Source organism: Python bivittatus, unplaced genomic scaffold, assembly GCF_059951505.1.
Source record: "Python bivittatus isolate LINGU-HERP-01145 unplaced genomic scaffold, Pbiv_v1 ctg000220_np1212, whole genome shotgun sequence".
In the NCBI taxonomy this organism is placed as follows: Eukaryota; Metazoa; Chordata; class Lepidosauria; order Squamata; family Pythonidae; genus Python; species Python bivittatus.
In genome coordinates, this window is record NW_028277048.1 from 8,104,496 (window position 1) to 8,125,051 (window position 20,556).

General features: G+C 43.9%; 1 protein-coding gene across 1 annotated transcript in view; it reads left to right on the forward strand.

Moving 5' to 3' along the window:
• The window catches only part of PLXNA3 (plexin A3), a 63,747-nt gene that overhangs the window by 5,330 nt on the left and 37,861 nt on the right, over positions 1–20,556 (forward strand). The window contains exons 4-9 of the mRNA XM_088137772.1: positions 9,363–9,491; positions 11,021–11,121; positions 12,621–12,744; positions 14,316–14,466; positions 15,078–15,177; positions 19,894–20,008. Of these exons, the coding sequence (XP_087993898.1) occupies positions 9,363–9,491; positions 11,021–11,121; positions 12,621–12,744; positions 14,316–14,466; positions 15,078–15,177; positions 19,894–20,008 (720 nt within the window). The remainder of the gene's footprint in view (positions 1–9,362; positions 9,492–11,020; positions 11,122–12,620; positions 12,745–14,315; positions 14,467–15,077; positions 15,178–19,893; positions 20,009–20,556) is intronic.

Sequence of the window (20,556 nt, forward strand, 5' to 3'; positions counted from 1 at the left end):
AAAGGGTTTGGGGCAGAACCCGGAAAGGGTCATGGGGAGGATGGAGATTATTACTAAGGGCTGTATGTATACAAATGTTCAGAGGCTTTCATTTCCCCCAGTATTTCTAGTTACCTCCAAGTAAAACTAAAGAAACTTGTGTTTCTCCCCAGCTAGTGATAGTTGGACCATGGCTTGGCCCCAGTCTGTAGCATCATCACCCTCTGTGATGAAGAAAGATGAATAAAGAAACTTGGCAGCAGTGAAGCCCTATCACCTGTCTGCAAAACCACTCATCTAATAACTTTGTTTAAGATGGGCTGAAAATACCAGTAATTGTGGGGTGGGCTGAGTAATATTATTTTCTGTAAGAGAACAATGTGATCAGACTTTATCCTCCTGCCACAATACATATGCAAGCATATGGATTTTTCCCCCCTCCTCCTATAATTCTCCAAGAAAGCTTCATATATGACTTGGTGACAAAGCATGCACTTTGCATACAGAAGATCCCAGCTTTAACCCTAAGTCTCCAGGTAAGCCTGAGTTTTTGCTGGTCAGAGTGAACTAGCTGTCCCTGATCTGGTGCCCTCTAGGTGCACTGGAGCTACTGTTCCCACAATTCCCAATCATGTGTCTACACATTCTAGAACAGTGTTTCTCAACCTTGGCATGCTGGCTGGGGAATTCTGGGAGTCAAAGTCCACATGTCTTAAAGTCACCAAGATTGAAAAACACTATTCTAGAAGTTGTAGTACCACAATATCTGAAGGGGAAGGGGGAAAACTTGCATAGACACAGTTGAGCTAGATAAATGTTTCTGAACTTGGACAACTCCCCAAATTTTCAGCCATAACTACATTGGCTACAGAATTCTGGGCATTGAAGTCCACACATTGTTTAAGTTGCCCAGGTTTGGAAACACTGAGCTAGATGGAACAATGCAATGACTGAGGGAGATAAAGAATATTAATAACCTGAATCAGGACTATGCAAATTAATTAATATTCCTCAGAAGCTTCTCCTAATAAATCTTCCCTGGTATTACAGCCATTTTTACTAGGAGCCGATTTGTATGGCTCTATGCTACAAGTGGATGTTTACCAGAAGAAATAAATTGCATCCTTCAAGGTAGCGGGGGGGGGGTAAATTGGGGGGGCTGCTGGTGATACACTGGAATTCTGAAAATTTGTTGTGAGTGCCCTCGCAAAAATAGCTGCATGGTAGGCAAGGCTACTCACAAGGTGTTCATTTACCAGAAGGCAAATTGATGAGGTTTCTTCTCTAGTCCTTAAAGATGGTCTCTACCACCTCTTTTTCTGGACAGATGGGTATACTACTGAACAAGGCACTGAGCTGGTTGGTTTTTTTTTTTAAAGAATGCAAATGTGGGATCCGAAAGTATTTTTGGAAATGAAGCTGACATTGGTGTTTCACTTTGCAGTATGCCCAGGGCAGATAGCCTAGATGGAGGTGCATGGTCAGAAGGCCTTCTTTCTCTGTTGAATACTGTATCAGGGCCCCATATACCCGAGGTGCTGAGTTTCCAGGAGATCTTAATCTCTGTCCTGGTTTACTTTTTTTCTTGTTTTTATCATCATGCTCCTTCTGCCCAGTTCCTGTTTTGTGAGTTGGTCAAGAAATGCCCAGAGGGTATATTATTTTAGGCCTGGAGCTGTGTACTTAGGAATTGGGCCATGCCCACTGGGAGCCAGCAGCTTCCAGGCTGCCCTACGCCCTCCCCTCTGAACTTGTAGGTAGAAGGGGCCTGGATCGTGCAACTGCTCAGCAAGCCCAGGGAGCTGCCGCTGTCTTCCCCCCCCCAGCTGCTCTTACAGAAGCCCCAGTCGCTCCAGTCTCAGAAGGTTCCAGGGGCACATCTGTCCTGGCACGCTTGCTCTCAGGCCTCTTCCCCTGGGCTTGCTGCAAGCCAGAGAGGAGTTGTGGTGGCTGCTGGCAGCCCCCTCCCAGCTGCCATTAGTTACCACTCTGCACAGTGTTGTGCCCAACAGACTTTTCATATTAAATATTAACCGGGCAGCGAAGGAGCCGGCGCACCCCTCCCCTGTCTAGCTGGGCAAAGGGATAGATTGGGAGGGGGAGAGTCCCATGTCTGGAAGACAAGAGGAGCTGAGCAGGAGATTGCCCAAGAGCCGGAAGAGGGGCATGGAGTCCAGACATTGGGCTGGCAGAGGCTGAAGCTGAGGGTCGTGGGTAAGGTTGGCAGAAGGTTCAGACTAAGAGGTGCATGAAATGGAAAACATCTCTTTGGTTTTGAACTGAAACTAACTTTTGCATTCTGGAAGTTCTGCCAAAGCATTTCAGGTTGGCCACGCCACCTCCCCTCCCTCAGCTGCTGCCAATTATATCTCAGGAGGCATGGCCCACTGGCTCATCTGCCCCCACTCCTGATCTCCCCAGCCTGCCCTCTCTCTTCCCTCCCTCCCTCCATTGCTGCTTCTCTACTGGCCTTTGCACCTGTTCTTTCCTGCAGTGGTCTCAGCAGCCAGAGACAGGACCCCAGCGTGGCATATCCCACTGGACTACCAACCTCTCCATCTTCTCAGTGCCCTGCCTCTCCTTAGCCATTGCCACCAATGTCTGTACACATCATCAGACATTGGATTTTTCCTGTTCTTCTGCCCCCACAAAACTTCTGCCTAAACCAGGCACATTTTTGTCGGCATCCAGGTCATAACTCCCACTTTGTTTCATTTACGGAACCCAAAACCTCAGAAACATGCCAACAAACTCTTCTTGCGCAGTCTCTAATTCAGACCTTGCAGAGTTAAAATGCAATTTCCTTCTCCCAGACACATTTTGCCCTGAACTCAGCATTTTCTAACCTGATTTTGCTGCTTTTGAAGTGTGCATGCATGAGACCAAGAGAGATGGTAGGAAGGAAGTACAGAATAGAATAGCTGTTCCGAAGAAGAGAGACTGACGTGGTGGGGCTGCTGCTACTGAGGAGGAAAAGGAATGAGAGCTAAGGCTGGCATAGAAATTATCCACAGTTCTCATATTCAGGATTCAATGTGCACCTAAGTCTTGGATTTCCGGAGCCTCTTTTGGGTGGCAGATTCCATCACTGAAGCTGAAGTACATGAACCTATTCAGTGCCCATTAATGTGTGCGGATGTATTTTCCCTTCATTACAGTTCCGTTGTTTGTAGTCTAAGGTATCTTAGAAAGCTCTTCAGCCTGAATCAGATCAGCTTATCGTGAGGCAAGTATGAACCCCAGCCTCTCTCATTTTAAAAATGAAATGCTGGCTCAGCTGGGTAGGTGCCTGTTTTTCTTATGTAGCTTCTTTGACAGTCCAGATTTTAGCAATTAAGCTCTTAGCTTTTAATTCTGCTTGGATAGATCTCTAAGGAGGACCAAGGTGCATTTTTTGGCTTCTTGACTGAGCTGGTTTTGGAAAAAAGCAACCCAGTTGCCATCCAGTTTTCTCTTCTACCCCCGTCATCCCAGCTGTGGATTGAGTTTTGAAGCGGGGGGGGGGAGGAAGAGTTCCCCTGGAGGCTGTGGCATCTGGTCACATGGAATTAAGTTACAGTTTGCTTGTATGTGCGTTGGGGGTGGAGGAGAAATGCTGTTTAAACTTTTGAACCTCTAGCAGGGAGCATGAGGGGAGGTCATGACCCCCTTCTGTTCCTCATGCAAATGGTAGAGATTCAATTAGGATGGCAGGAGGCCGGGTGGTAGCTTGCCCGTGTGTCTTTGCCATTCCCAGATCTCCCTCTGTTGTCTTCACTACACTAATTGCCTTGTTGCTGCCTAGCCTGGAGCCTTACGCTGGAGGTGACCTGCCTGTTCCCTCAATCAAATCTGAAAAGGGCCATTATCCCACTCCTTGGCGTAGGGACGGAAGGTTGAATCCAAATCCCCAGCTCCATAACTGTACTGACCCAGGGGTCTTGTCGTTGTGCGTGTGGGAGGCTCAATGGGGCTTTGTTGGTCAGGATGAAAGACCCTTTGAGTTTTCTCTTCCGGGCCAGCATGTGTCTCCTTCCCATTGTGGGCACTACCACCTTCAAATGCAGAAGAGGCAGATAGGTCTACTTTCCACCTTATCTGATGGAGGTACTATGTCAAGTAGGATCAATATGGAAAGGAGCTCCATCCTGTCACCCACCTCCTCTTTAAGGGGAGTTGCTTTCTCCCCAGACTTGCTCATACTGACATATCTAAAAAGGTTATGGGATAGGTACTGAAGTTTATCAAAATGGAGTTCTAGGCTAGAGTGCCACTTAATGCAACTGCAAGGAGAAAGGGATGCAACATAAAAAAAAAAGAACCAGGCAGAATTGCATAACGTGCTAATATGCTCAATTAGAAATACAGAGGCCAATTTGGAAATATTTATTGTAAGGTAAATACAAACGGGGAAGCCTGGTAGACTTCCGCCTGCTGTCCAAAAACTGACCTCAGATGGGCAACTTCCAGTTCCCACCCTGTTTTCTCTTCTAAGTTCTTTGTCTTTAAACTTAGTTTGCACAAGGCAGCCCTTCAAAAACAGAACTGCCCCGGGTAAAGTAGAATAATATAGATACTCCAGACCTGGGCCAAGAGGATTGAATTCTTAATTTCCTTCACTGCTCCCCTCCCCCGTTGTCTATTTTAGGGAGTTTGTCTACATTTCAGGAATCGCAGCTTCTCTTTCTCCTCCAGCCTTACCCAACCTGGTGTCTTCTACACATACTGAGGTTGCAGCTTCTAAGATTCTCAGACAGCACGCCTGTCTGCCACTGCCATTGCCTGCTAGATGGCTGGGAAGTCTGTGTGCTCTGCTCCCAACATCTCTAGAGAGCTGAAGACTTTTTTTTTTTTAATAGAAGAAAGCTTAGGAGAAGATGATGCTACTCTCCTTCTCTTCTCTTCTAATATCTACCCCAGCCATGAAAGCTGGACTTTTTTGACACTGAAGAAGCGCATAATTCATACTGTCTGGATTTATTCAGAAGCTTTTTTTACTGTTTAAGCCTTTCCCTGTTAAATTACTATTTTGCTTTGTTGGAAGTGGTACCCTCCAGATGTCTTGAGATACAGCCGATTGGAGTTATTATTCAACACACCTGCAACATCAGGTTGTGGAAGGCTCTATTAGCGTCCATCAAGTTTTATTCCCATTTATCAGGAGCTGGATCTGTGCATTTGATGTGTGTTATGCACATCTGGGCGCACAGCGCCAGAGAATAGCTGCTCTTCCCTCCAGTAATAGTTTCTCCAGCTCATCAACATGTCTGAATCGGATTAAGTTGCAGCTGTTCTATAATATACGAAGCTTGGCTCTATTGCATGACTGCACTTTTTTATTAAGTTTGGGAGAAAGGAAGCTATTATGTTCCATTTGCTAACACCCTGGTTCAGAAAACATTTGAGGCCTGGCTATTTATTAGGGTTGGTCAGCCCTTCAGATTCAAAAGGAGAAGTACGATTTGGAGCACATGACAGGCAGCATTGCTGGGCATGCCTTAAGCCAAATGGATATTTTCCCAGGATTTTTAACAGCCGTAGAGGCAGTCACAGGAGCCCAGGGAAAGATGTAGCTGCTTTAAGGTGCTTCCAGCAGGTAATACATGCAAGCTACATGTGCCCGCAATCAAATTTCTCCCTACAAATCCAAAGTCTATATAGCTGTATTATTGACATACATTTTTAAAACAATATAAATAGAACAAACAAGCAAAGAGATAAATCAGTGTAAAACTTTCTGGGTAAGGTGGGAACTCTTTAACTTCCTGAGCAGGCAATAAAGCTATGCCTTTTTGGTTTTATAGTTGAGGTTGGTAGCCAACTGCAGCCAATTTGTCCTCGGTTCCGCTAAGCACTGTGTGTTTTCATTGCTGGCTTCGAATTCAGATAGCCCTGCCCAAAAGTTCTCAGGGCAAACGAATTAACAATATTGGAGTAGCACAATAATCATTGTTTTTGTACACTAGGAAATATTTATTGTAAGTAAATTTATTTGTGTATTTTCAAGGCATGTTGGTTTCATATGTGTCTGTTCTGTCCTGGAAAATATGTGCAAGTTAAAAGCGCATAAAAATCATTTCAGTTGTAGGTACTTTCTCTGAATAACTTGCCCTTTAATAACATGTGATTTTTTTTTTTAGATGATGGCAGTGCAAAATTCAGAGATGTTTTCATCTTGATGGATATTCCAATCCATTTGTGGTCCAGCTGATTTCATTAAAGATACAAATTCTTTGCCACCCAACGTTAAGGCAAAATTCTGAAATCATACCTGGGGAAGTTGGATGGATTAAGGAAGGCTAGTGAGTCCTGGGGATTGTGCAGTTGACTCTGCTTATTAGAGGACAAATGAATAGAATATGCTGCACTGGTAAAGCACTTCTGCACAGTGTAATTTAGGAAGACGGAGAAGGATGGGAGCTTAAGTAATGATCATTAGTGTGAGAATAAGGTATCACAAGGACAAAAGTGGTTCTTACATTTATTTTATGCAATATGGAAGGAGGCAGAGAGTAGGCTGGAAGAGAGTCCTGTCATTCCTCTACCGTTTGAAGTTTCCATTTGGAGGGAGGGATAAAAAGCAAGATACTTTGCTTTATAATGTATTATGTAGCTTTAAAAATATTGTTCAGTGAAATGATGTATTCCCCTGCCCCGAACCCAAAGCAAAATCAGATGACTGAGAAATAAAAAAAAATACAAAGCAGTTAACATTCCAAAGTTGTAGGCTATTAAAACCTATCAATGGTTCCAGGAGCTTGAAAGAAGGGTATTTGGGGTGCCAGATGGTATTTGGGCCCTTGGCTTCCTGAAAGAGCCAGTTTGGTGTAGTGGTTAAGGCACCAGGCTAGAAACCAGGAGACTGTGAGTTCTGGTCCCACCTTAGACACAAAGCCAGCTGGGGCCATCTCACTCTCTCTCAGCCCTAGGAAGCAGGCAAGGGCAAACCACCTCCCAAAAACATTACCAAGAAAATGCATGGACTTCTCCAGGCAGTTGCCAGGAGCCAAGATTGACTTGAAGGCACAAGAAGAAAAGGAAAAAAAGTGCTTGCTGGAGTCCCACTGTCACATTTTGGGGCCATTTTGAAAAGTATCTGGTGAGCTCCATCTGAATTCTATGCAAGACAGAGTCTTTTGGGAATTTGCCAACTCTGCATGCGTACAGCTTCCCCTTTGTGATATATAGCTAGTAACTGGAAGGTGAAGTCTTTTTACAAACAATGGTGTAAACCTGAACAAACCTGTGTTTTTTTCCCAGCTCTGGTTTAAACAATTAAACAGGCCTTTGTCCTGGAATACCGTCTTACAGGAAATATGTGAAGAATGGATGGGGCCCCACTGTTGGATTTCTGAAAATATTCGGATATTATACTTCAGTGTTAGAAATGAATGTTTTGAATCTCATGAATTTACCAGTAACTGTACTAGAAATTCAGATTTTGTAAGCTTTGGGAAGAATCGGCTTTTAGTAAGGAGCAGTCTGTTTTTGCCATGGCACTACTTCCTCTTCAGAAGTGGCACAGTTTAAAAACACGGGAGCATTAATCACCGCTGTTCTGATACAGAACTCACTTTGGTTAACTTCTGCAATTCTGTTGGTATCTAAAAGTTTTGCTTATTTTTAATTTGCCAAACCAAGCTGCATTGCAAAGAGCAAGGCTGCTGGGTTGAATTAAATCGCACTAAAACAAACCAGATAGATAGATAATTTCATTCAATGCCTGTCATTTCTTTTCCTGCTCCTCCATTGTGCAACCATGCTGTTTCCCAAATCACTAAGAAACATCATGACAGGGCTCTTAAAATAGCAATTTCAAGAGTGTCTTGTCCGTCCTCAAAATTGCTTCTCATCACTTCACAATGCCAGCCCAAATGATGGAGGCTCACTTTACTCACTTTACAATTGTTCATCTGCTATTTATCAACTGCCTGCTTCCTTGTGAACCCACATGTTATAGGAATGGTTTAGACACTTGTCCGTTTCAGCTTCCGCAGGATCAACCCTAACCCTCCCAAAAAGGAAGAAAAAGCAAATTTGTAGTGATGGTTTATATAGCTTTTTTTAATAAATAAATAAATAAATAAATAAATAAAAACAACATTTATTTACTTATTTAAATAATCAAAAGTCAATAAACTATGTTTAAAAGCTGCAGATTGGCTATCTTGAGTAGGTCACTTCACATAAGCCCAGTGTGTTTTAGAACTGTTATGGAGGCAAATGCTATGCTGTTTCTACAGTACTAGCAGTAAGGGTTAGGGTTAGGGCTCCCAACTGCAATGTTGTTTTGTACACTGGTTTACACAACCCTTGAATTAGGAGCAGCACACAAATGTACAACTTTAATTTTTAAAAAAGTGTGGTGGCGGATGATGACAGTTTTTGCTGCTTGCATGTATTTCAAATGGGAAAGCACATGATTGTTTTAACTTACACAGCAAAAAGTGGGTTGTATTTTGTGATCTTGCACAACATGCCATATAAATAAGCTTGGAGATAACTGGATTGCCAAGGAGTGTGGGGCATACATTTTAACTTGGATTTGTAACTTGTAAGTTGGTTTCTTGTATTGCAAGAAATACTTCAAAAAGGATGTTTTATTTTAAACGGCTACCAATGTCCTTGGATCGCTAGGATTTGAGTCCATAGCTGTATTCAACAATTGCCACTGTTTGCAATATGTTTCATTACCACATTATTATTACTATTTCAGTAAAACTTCTAACTCTTGGGGCTAGCTATATTGAAATGTTTTGTGTTTATAACAACTTTGTGAGGCAAGTCATTGTTCTCATTTTAAGATGTATGAAAATATAAGGTTATGGAATTTATTTGTAAAATGTAATTGAACAAGATGAAGAGTAAGCTGCAGAATGAACCCAGCTTTAGGTTTTATGTTTTATCCATTGAATTTTTCCTGTACGTCATGCATGGAGAAACTGCAGCCTTCCAGATGTTGTCAGAAATAATTGAAATTGTAAAATTATAAGTCATGCTGATGGGCTAATGGAATTTGGGAGTCCAAAAACACTCCAGTTACATATTTGCTAACCCAGTCCTTTTAAAAATATTTCTCCCGACAGGTTTCATTTTCAATAACCTCAGACACTGGACTCAAGGCAGGACTTTTCTTGAGGAATGGCCCTGGCTCATTCTTTTCTCAAAGGTCTAGACAATATTATTTTCCATTTGTAATCCTGTACTTTCCCAATATTTCATCTTTTTTTTTCCTTGCCAAGAAAACATTAGAAAGGAAAAGACAAAATAGATCCACCCCATCTTTTGAAGAGTTAGGTTAGGAGCCATCTGTCAAGAGGCACTCTAGTTTCTGGTAGGGATGGGGAAAACCCCTTTCAGTTTGGAGAAGAAAAAAGAGCTGCTTTTGTCATTACACCCTACAGGTCCGTGTGGACAATCCGGATGAGGCCCATCTTTATGAGTCTGTGCCAGTGATGCCTGGAGAGCCTCTGCTGCGTGACATGGTCCTGAGTCCTGACCAGCGCTATCTCTATTTGCTCAGTCAGAGACAGGTCAGCCTAAGGGTGATGGGGCAAGCAGAATGGCACAGCAGCTTCTGTGGCACCTTAGCTAGGAAGGAGAAAAGCTAAAGAATAAGCCACAGGTGGGAACTTGGTTGAAGACAGGTTATCCTGGAGAGAGTCTATCTACATGGTCACTAAGAATTGATGGGGATGAGGACGGACAGATGGATGGATGGATTTGATTTTTTACTTGCTCGTTTGTTTATTTATGGCTGGCAGGTTTTATTCCAGGAGTACAAGATGCAAAGAAATTGTTTTCTTTGGAGATATCCCTGAATGCCTTTTTGCATGGAAAGGCAGGTTATAAATCCTGCGACTAATGATATTGTCTAATAGTAATGAGGTTATCATCATTATCATCATCATCATCATCATTAGACAACATCATTAGTGGTAGGATTTCTGCCCTATCTTTCCATGCAAAAAAAGACATTCAGGGATACCTATATGTATTTTATATATGTAGATATAATGGCATTTTTAGAAATTCCGTAGGAGTGTAAATGGCATTTTTGACATTACTTATTGCTCCCAGCACTTTTAAACATTTTTCTCTTTCAGCAGATTTATACTGACCTTAGAAGCCTTAGAATTTAATTTCAGTACCTTTTTTATTTGTTAATAGCTGCATTGCAACCCAGATGAGTTTAAGCTTTAGGGAAGTGTGTGCTTTGCATCAGCATTAGAAATTGGGACAAGATAACTCTGCATACATTTCAATGTGTTTAAAATGTGAAAATGAAGAGTAACTGTGAAGATTATTTCATTTTTCTAAGTGGGGTGGGAAAATCTTTTCCGCACTGCTATAGCCAATTAAGATCAGGGGCATAAGATAAGGGTGCCCTGGGCAGGACAGGTACACCAATGAGATCTCTTTTCAATAGACAAGATGCCTATAAATGTAAGGAGCGAGGGGTGCTGTGAAAGTTGTATTTTCTTTACTGTGAATGGATTGTTCAAATAGCAAAATATAAGGAATGTATGAAATGCAGATGCTGAATTTGAAGAAAGAGGGTTGAGGAAGATTGGCAAATGTGAGACCAAGGGCTGTTAGAAATATGGATCTATGTGTATCTGCTACCTGTTTTCCTAGGATAACCAGATCTGAGCTATAAAAATCTGGACGACTATTAAATGGCAGCAAAGGGAAACAGAGAAAACTCCTAACTCTTTCCTGCCACATCTTTACTATTGTTCAAACTTTTGCAGCCTGAGTCTGGTAGTCCTGTTCTTTCCCCTCCTCCCTCAAGAAGGCTTGTGTGCTTCCTCACACCTGCAGCACAGGCAGGAATTCAGCAAGTGCCTTTCTATATCACAGGAACCTGTTTCTGCTTTGTTTTTCATTTTGACTCTTTATGGACCTGTTAGGGAAGTAACTCCTAGCTCAGTATATCTGGAGGATGTCAGGCTAGTGAAGGCTATGTGGGGAAACTCAGAAGTGTGGCCAGGTGGATGAATGGGAAGGAGATGTGGGGGAAAAGGTCTTCAGATCTATATTGATGCGGCCCTTCCCTCAGGTGGTGCAGCTTCCTGTGGAGAACTGTGGGCAGTACCTCTCCTGTGCTGACTGTTTGGGCTCCAGAGACCCACACTGTGGCTGGTGTGTCCTGCACAATAGGTGAGAGATGATCCTCTTTTCTACCCTCAACTATGCAGGCTGGGAGGAAGAACCCATGATCTGCCATTCCTATCCACCCCCACCCCCCATTCTTCTTGTGCTCTCACCCAAGTCTGGGGGCAAAGAAGGGGGGAGGCAGCCAGCTGCCCGCTTCCCTCTCCCCTGCCCCCTTTATCTGAACGCTGCAGGAGCTTTAATCCTATTAAAGCTGCCAGCACTCAGCTGACTAGGCGGGAAGAGCAAGAGGAGGTTGGAGGTGCAGGCAAGGAGGTACAAGCTTTCCTTCCCCAACTTGGAAAGAAATTAAGAGATGGAGGATTTTCTCCTTCCTTCTGCTCCCCCTCCCTGAGCAACCCATCGCTGGATGTGGCATTGCCAGAGACAAGGAGGATGTTTCTGTGCTCTCTTCGAAAGGAAAGCTGGTGCTTCCTCCTTGCACCAATGTTGTCTTGCATGTTGGGTTCCTGCCCTGGAAGGGTCAGTGCATAAGGGGAGGGAGAGGCAAGAAGCTGAGGCAAAAGAGAAAAGCGACCCTTTTCTCTGCCCTGCAGTAGCTCCCATTCCATGTCTCTCCAGCAGATGTTTTTCTCCCTTTCTTCCCACTCTCCATCTCCTCTCCCTGTCTCAGCACCTGGTGCTGCAGCTTGCACCTCCTTCCTTAATATAGAACTATGTGATAACACTTAGAAGGGGGGAGCGCAAGCAGAGGTGACACTTTCCCCCCAAGCAGTGGGGAGGTGGGGAAAAGGAGCAGGGAGCCTGGAAGAAGTGAGAAGTGCTTCTGCCTCCCATCCTCTGCCAAAGCTGGTTTGTCCACTTGTTTGCAAGTCGTGGGCTTTCACAATCCTTTCCTGTCCCAAGCCCAGGTCTCATTCCACCCAGGATGATCTCTCTGATATTGTCTATTTATTTATTGACTGGGGCTGGGGGGAAATTAGGATTATGTGTTTGTTGCCCTTCCCCATCCCACCCTGCTTCTGAATGTATGGTTGCCGTTATCCTTTCTCCAGGCAGGCGCCTCCATCCCCAGTTCCCTAAACATCCTTGGTTCCTTCTAACACTAACAAGCCTCCAGGGTCCCTGAACGGAAGCAGCAGGTCCACGTTACAGTCCCCAAGCTGACTTCCTCCCTCACCTCCTGGTGTGTGTGCCCTCACTTGCTTAAATTACTGATCCTGCTCTTGCTTTTATTGCCCCCCCCCTTTTGGTCTCAGCTCTGCCAACTTCCCCACACAACACTTCTTTCCTGCGCCTGGGTTGAGTTATCAGCTGGGCTGCCAAGTGCAGTGAACTCCCCCTGCCCCGTGGAGATCTCTGATACAAGTTCTGTCTCATTGCCTCTGCCTCTCCCCCCAACCCATTGCTCCTGGTGGGCCACTAGGAGCTTTTGCACCCCACTGGTAGCAGAAGGAGAAGCTGTTAAGAGGAACAAGCAACGTGTGAGGTTGTGCAGACCTCTCTCATTTTGCTCCCTGCCCCTTTCGGTTTCTGTGCCTCAGGTGCTGTAGAGAAAGTGACTGTCCCCGTGCTGCAGAGCCCCACCGCTTCACAGCAACTCTGACACAATGTGTGCAGCTGCTGGTTGAGCCCAGTAATATCTCAGTGACAGAACCTAGCATTGTGGTGAGTCTCTGCTCCCTCCTGCTGGTCTCTTTGAACATCTGGCTCCCCCAACCCTGCTGTCTGATTGCTAGTTTTCTCCTTTTTGTTTTCTCTGACTGTATCTTCTCTCTACTATTGGTCTCTTCATCCCCTGTGTTCTTTGTCAATTGAGCCTCAACGTTCTGAGGCCAGCTACAACTCTTGAAAGTGGAAATTTGACTCCAAACTGATCCATAGACAAAACTAGACTCTCTAAAACTAATACTAGACAAAACTAGCATGAGGAGAGAGGAAAGACAGGTACTATACTTTTCTTTAAGTGAGGTTTAGAAGACCGTAACCTGTAACCCTAATCAATGTCAGCAAGTTATTAAAGAAATAACCCTTTTTTGCTGCCAAAGAGCAGGTCATACGCATCCTGCAAGAAAGTCAATCATTCACTGTGAATATAGAATTTTAGTCATTCTGGAACTTAATTGAGATACAATTATATATCTTGGCTCTCTTTTTTGACTGCATGTATTCAAATTAGTAAGTGAATTATTATGGAAGGCTGTAAACATTATATTCCACTGACTCATGGATTAGGGGGTTGTATTTTGAAGATGCCATGAAAAATCACTTATTAACTCCAGAGGATCTTTGATTAGTGATAAGATTTCTTATGTCTTGCAAACTACCTTGAGTATAGAATCCTTTGGGAAACAAGAGTAATTGGTTTAGTGCTCTAAATTGTATTTATGTAGGTAATTACTGCTCTTCTTCAAGGTCATCCCCAGCCTTGGTAATAGCTATTAAAAGTGTAGCAGAGGATAGCTTTGATCCATGATCTGTCCCTCTGCTATCGTCCAGGCTAGGGACAGGGATTCCATGACCCTCTACTTTAAGGGAGAAAAACATGTGGCCTTCCAGCTATTGTTGGATCGCAACTAATCACCTCTCATTACTAACTGTGCTAGCTAGGGCTGATAAGAATTGACATATAGCAATACAGGAGGGCTGCCTGTCTATCACTGCTCTAGATGTTGCTGAATAACAACTCCCAAGGGCCCTAGCCACATACGGCCAATGGCGAGGGATGCTGGATGTTGCAATTCAGTGCATCTGGAAGGTCACAAGATCCTCCCTAGGCAAACAGAACCATAATGATGAGTAAGCCTTGCCTGAATAATATGATATTCACCATACCATTCAGCTTTATAAGAACAACAGTTTTCCTTTGCTTTGTGTTTTTTCAAAAGCAACTGTTCAGCTTTACGATTGCCAAGATATGCTTGGGTAACGCCTGGTAGGAATTCAGAAGCCAGATAAACTGTTGAGTAAAATTTCCAGTGGTCAGAGATCAGGGTTTTGGTATTCTGTATAGCTTTTTGTTTCCCATTCATCTACCACGGCTATTGCAAAATAGGAAAAATACAGAATAAACCAGATTAACCATGACCATTTTATTTGTGCTACTGTATGGCATAAAACTTGAGAGGTGTTTTATATCTGTGGGTATACAGCGTGCATTATGGTTTCCCTTTTTTTGACATAATTCTCAAACATACTAGCCCATCTAGTGACTTCATTTTTCTGGGCCATGTTTCCAGCTTCAGCTTACTGTCCACAATGTCCCAGACCTGAGTGCTGGTGTGACTTGCTCTTTTGAGAGCCTTGGTGAGAGCGAGGGACAGCTTCAGACGGATGGGGGGATCCACTGTCTTTCACCTACTTTGAGGGATGAGCCCCCTGGAGAATATGGTAAGTGCTTGATGATGGGAGGGGAAACAGTAGTGTACTGTAGTGTTGAAGGGACAGAGCTAGAAATCAAGAGACAGTCCACCTTTCTGTCCTTACCTTGTCTCTGCCAGAAACTTCTTGGTGGCTTCAGAGAAATTCTCCTTAGTCCTGATCCTCTCCTCCCTAATAATCATAACAAGCCTAAAGTTGTATGTAAAATACTTGGAAGCGTTCTAAAGCAGATGATGATGCTCAAGATGGAGTAAGAATTATAAGTCAAATGGTATTTTGTCAGAGATCTTTCCCTTCTGCTTTTTGCCTTCCTGCTCACATGCTGCTCCCATGGCCATTAATCAGATTGGTTGCCACTTTACAGTGCTGGGTTTTTGCAAGGTTATAACTGACATGTTGAAACGGTGGTAAACAAATGGGTCTCTCACTCTTTTGCAAGACTACACTGGTGGAGGGGGTGGGATTTCAAGGAGTTTTAATTTTGCTTAATGATTCTGAATGTGGAACCAGAAGTTGATTGTGTCAGAATTCAGGAATGTGATCTTGTAAACACATCGTGATTGATGGTACTTGCTCTTCCTTCTTCCCCTTTTTCTCCTGTCTTCCTATAACTGTGTCAGGTGATGTACGCACTGTTAGGATCCGACTTCTGTCCAAGGAAACTGGCATGGAATTTGCCAGTACAAACTTTGTCTTTTACGATTGCAGCCTTCTACGCACGTGAGTTTTGAAACTGGGCACAGGCTGTAAGGTGGGGGGAATGCCTCTCTTTTTTCAATCCCCATCAGTTTATTTACAAATAAGAAGTGTGACCCACATGGTCATTGTCTACAACTGTTGCGAAATAAGGATTAATCTCAGCTTTCAACAACTGTTGTTACCATCTTCAAATAAATTCTCCTTCATCTTTATACTTTGCTCATAATTAAACTTACACACTTCTTTGTTTATTTACTGATTTACTGTCATGCTTTTTTTCTCACAAAAAATAACCTCTAATCAGGATATCATTAATTTAAACAAACAATGTGCAATTTACAGCTAATTAAACTTCATTCTAACAAAAATGAGAATTCTGTCAAAATTCCTATAAAAGAGCATGTTAAAAATCAACAGCCGCCCGCACACACTCCCCCACCCAGCAGCACCCACTTACCTGTCCGCCGGCCTGCTTGCAAACTGCCTGGGACTTGTGACTTCCTGCTGGCTTCCCCACTGACTTTGCTTGTTGGAAGCCGGCAGGAAGTTGCAAGGAGGTCCTCACTTAGTGACTCACAATCCTTGCTTAACGATGGCAACGGGGAGTGCTGGGATTACCATTGCTAAATCATGCGGTCACATGATGTCAACTTTATGACTGCATGGCTTAGTGATGGAAATTCTGGCCCCAATTGCCATTGTTACCTGAGGACTACCTGTTCTTTGTTAGCATGAAAGACATTACCAAACTATATGAGGAAGACAGATCTTATCCCTGAGATAAGAGGCAGAGCAGCTTAAAAGGGTAGGTTTCATTTTTATCCTAAGGTAGAAACAATGACATGTTTGCACATTGTTGCACTAAAACATGATCTTGTTAATTACAATTTGTTGAATGCATCACACAGCACATTGAGCCCTCATCAAACAAGCTTCACAATTGCTTAGCGTGATGTGGTTATCCAGCTATTGAATGATTTAGGATAGTTAGCTTCCCCTGTCTTGTAAATAGATTTCCAGATTATATAGCGTTCTCAGTGTATACCGTATCATGTGTGACAGAAGAACCTGATCATCGTCAGACGTGAAGGGACAAGTTGCTCACCTGAGTTTCAAAGTCTGGCACCAGCTGTGACCCTGGGGTGGGTAGTAGTGGTGGCAATTGTCATATGGGAAGCCCTAATGGCTTTCAGAGGCGATGTGCTGCAGATAACCAGATGTAAGACCCTAGAGTTGAAGTTGGGCTCTGGGGAACAGCTGGGTTTCTTGCTCCTATACTGGCATCTGTGCTGCCCTGTGACATGGCTGCCTGAGTTGTGGAGTTAGTGATGGAGTTTCCCGAGTGCTAGTTCTGGGAGATTTTAACCTGAGTTGAGTTGGAGATGGCTTGGGAGTTCGTGGCCACTACAGCAACCATGGACCTGACACAGAATATTCAAGACCTAACTAATGCAGGTTGTCACATGCTAGGACTGATGAGAATTGGTTTTCCAAGGAACTCTAGGAGATGGAATGGCAGAAGAGATGTCTAGAATGCCACTAGAGGAAGTTGAAGAGTGAATCTGTTTGAACATGAGTAAGAGACCATATTAGGGATTATATCATAGCAATAAGAGTGACAAAGCATAACTGTTTTTTCACTGTTACTATGTTCACAGATAGCTGAGCAGTGGTCCTTTTCAAAGTGACCTGTTCTCTGTTGGGGAGGGGTGAGCAAGAAGAACATCTCCAAGGCCACTGTGAGGAATATTCTAGGCATCTGACAGATAAGATCATTTGTAGTTGGACTCGGAGTGGGCAGGTCTGATTGTAGAAACCTAGGAATTATCTTGGTTGGTTATCTGGGACAAGTTTGATTCTATTACTCCTGAGGAAGTTAGCAGGACCTAGCTTCTTGTCCTTCCTGGTTAGATCCTTGTCCCTCCTGGTTGGTGAAGGCCTCATGGTAAAAGTGATACATGATTGGGTCCATGTGGTGACTTCCTCTTTGAGAGAGGGGGTGGTTCTGCCTGCCGAGGGAGGCAATGGTGCACTCACCCCTCTTCAAGAGGCCATTTCTGGTCTCAACAATCTTGAACATTTGTTCAGTATCGCCTTTTGAGGGAAAGTGGTTGGGCTGCATTTTCAGAGGATCTTGGAAGAAATGTATTATTTGGACCCTTTTCAGGTTAGGATATAGTACTGAGATGTCATTGCTTGTGCTTGTTGATGACCTTTGGTGGACTGGGATGAGAGTAGTGCAACCATCTTGGCTCTTGTAGATCTTTTAGTGCCCTTCAATAACATTGATGATGAAACCTTCTGGATGGACTAGGAGCTGGATGGGGGGGATGAAGTTGTGGTTCTTCTCTTTTCTCTTGGGTAGTTCCAATTAGTGTTGCCTGAAAAGGAAAGGCCGAGACCTCTTGATTTGTGAGGTGCCATAGAGCTCAATGCTTTCACCCTTCCTGTTTAATAACTATATGAAGTCACGGTGTGAGTCATTTGTTGACATGGGGTCAGTTATCATCAGTGTGCTGATGATATCCCACTGGTATCTCAAGTCCTGGCCAACCAAATGATGCTGTCAAGGTCTTGTCCCAGTGCCCAGAGGCCATTAAGGTCCAGATGGGGAGGAATGGACTTAAGTTCAACCCTAACGAGACTGAGTGGTTTTGAGTTCATGGATCATCCTGGCCAGAGGATTTCCCATTTTTAATTCTGAATGGGGTTCACTTCCCCAGATAGAACTGGCATTGTCAGGCCCAGCCCAAGAACAACCGTGAAACAGTCTAGTTGAGTTAAGTTCCTTTATTTGCTTACACCATATAGACAGAATCTTGCCAAACTAAATCTATACTACTGCAACTAGTGGATATACCCTGGGAGATTCTAGAGTGGCTATCCTGAACCTCTTATGTTTCCCATGCTCCCCCTGCAGACTGTGTTGTCTTTTGTCTCCTTTCCCTTCCTGGAAGGCACCCCCTCCTTCCTGATAGCCTTGCTCTCTGTTGCTATTCCCCCACATCACCCTTCTCTATTCAAGTACAGGTATGTAGTTTGAGGGTTTTCTTGGATTTGCAATCCCTGATTGAAGAGCAGGTGGCAACTGTGGCCAAGAAGACCTTCACACAGATTCATCTCATCCACTAATTGTGGTCATTCCTGAACCAGGAGCACCTTCTTATGGTCACTCGTGCCTGGGTCACCTTATGGGTGGACTATTGCAATGCTCTGTACATGGGACTGACCTTGAAGACCACTTGTAACCTTTAGCTGGTACAGAACATAGTGGTATAAGCAATTATGGGTGTGCCACAGTATGCCTGTGTAACACTTCTGCTATGCAAGCTGCACTGGTTATTAGTAGACTCCCAAGTGCAATTCAGGATGTTAGGTGTCACCTACAAAGCCCTACGTACATCTATCCCATTATTTCTGCCCATCCCATAAGATCAGACAGAATCAGCATGCTTTGGGTCCCATCCATTAATCAATGTCATCTGATAGGATCTAGGAAGTGTGCCTTCTCTGTTGGGCCCCTGCCCTCTGGAACAGGATCCCCCTAGAGCAGTGTTTCTCAGCCTTGGCAGCTTTAAGAGGTGTGTGCTTTAACTCCCAGAATTCTCCAGCCAGCATGCTGGCTAGGGAATCTGGGAGTTGAAGTCCACACCTCTTAAAATTGCCAAGGTTGAGAAACACTGCCCTAGAGATTTGAACACCCCTGACTCTGCTCTCCTTTAATCATATTCTGAAGATCTTCCCCAGGCTCTGGACTGGGATGGGATGTGGGCTGCTTCTGTGAAAAGTTCTTTATGGGTGTTTAATGGATGTTTGTTTCCCCTGGACAACCCTCTTACATTTCTGTCTGTCTTGATATTTTGTACCTCTCACAGTGTTGATGAATTGGGAGGCCTTAGAAATATAAACAATCAATCAATTAAGTCCCTGCCCCATGGCAATTGCAATTTCAATTATTTCCTTAGGGAAGTCTTGGAGGAAGAGGTAACAGATTTCTAGATTTTAGTCCCAGATAAGCCATCAATGTTGGAGACCTGACCCAGTCCTAAAAATGGCTGGACTTGGGAACATATTTTTTTTACCATTATTTGCAGCCTGGATTAGTTGCCAAGTCCTGTTTCAAGCTACAGGCCATGACTGGTTGAGCCAGGCTTGTACCTCTTTTTGTCAGAAACAAGGCTCTGAGGTGTCTGTGCAACCCTCTAGCTCAGTGTTTCTCAACCTTGGCAACTTTAAGATGTGTGGACATGCTGGCTGGGGAATTCTGGGAGTTGAATTCCGCACATCTTAAAGTTGCCAAGGTTGAGAAACACTGCTGTAGTTCTACTGCCCTGTTTTTCCCCCTCAGGGCATAGAGTACTTCTCCATTACTGTTTTGTAAAGTAGGAAATGCACGCAGTCTCATGGTACTTCATTCTGAAGAACTGCCTTCCTCTGTCAGTTTTGGGGCTTTCCTAGTTTACACCATCTAGTCAGTTTGTGTCTGTAGTTTCAGTCTGCATTCCCTTAAGGCTGGCTCCAGAACAAGCAGGTGGATTGGATGGGATTGCAAAAGCCCATTCAATCAGGGTCTCACTCCCCTTTCCTCCCCTGGCTTCCCACAAGTTTCATATCCTCAAGCAGAACAATACCATCAGGGAATAAAGGTGCAGGAAGCAAGAGGAGAAAGAAGTGGCATTTGTAGAGCAGGGGATGCATTTATTCCCCCTTACTGTTTTTTCCCCCCTCACTCTACAGGTGCTTGTCCTGTGTCAGCAGTCATTATCCATGCCACTGGTGTAAATACAGGCACACATGCACCCACAATGTGGCCAAGTGCTTCTTCCTAGAGGGCCGAGTCAACACCGCTGAGGTAAGAAGAGCCCTTGGAGTGTTATCATCTCATCCTGCCTGTCCCTAGGATGATTTTTGGACACAAACACTGTCTGTACTCTGTATTCTTTTAATCTTTTGTTTTGTGAAACCTTCACCGCTGGGGAAATCCATAGCAGTTTTATTCCCCTGCTGACGTGCAGGGCAGAAGGGGTCAGGAGGGAAATCTCCCCATATGGTTTGAACCTCCTCTCTCCCCAGCTCAACTTCCTTGCATTTTCAAGAGCTCCGTATTTTTGCGTAACAGCAGAAATCACGATAGCATTTTATAGTCTGCTCTCCCAGCACTGGAGTGAATTTTTGGGTGCCAAATTTCTGTTTCCATATTAATACAAGTTGTGCAACTGCTTGCATACATTTAACTGGAACATTTTTCATAGCGTCTTTGCAATGTTTCAGCTTTGTCTAGAACTCAGATTGCTTTGCTGACCAGTGCATAGGGTAAAAAAGGGAGAAGAAACAAATAAGGGGAGAATTGGACAAGAAAAAGAGTAATGAGAAGGGATGAAGAGAATGTGCAAGATACAG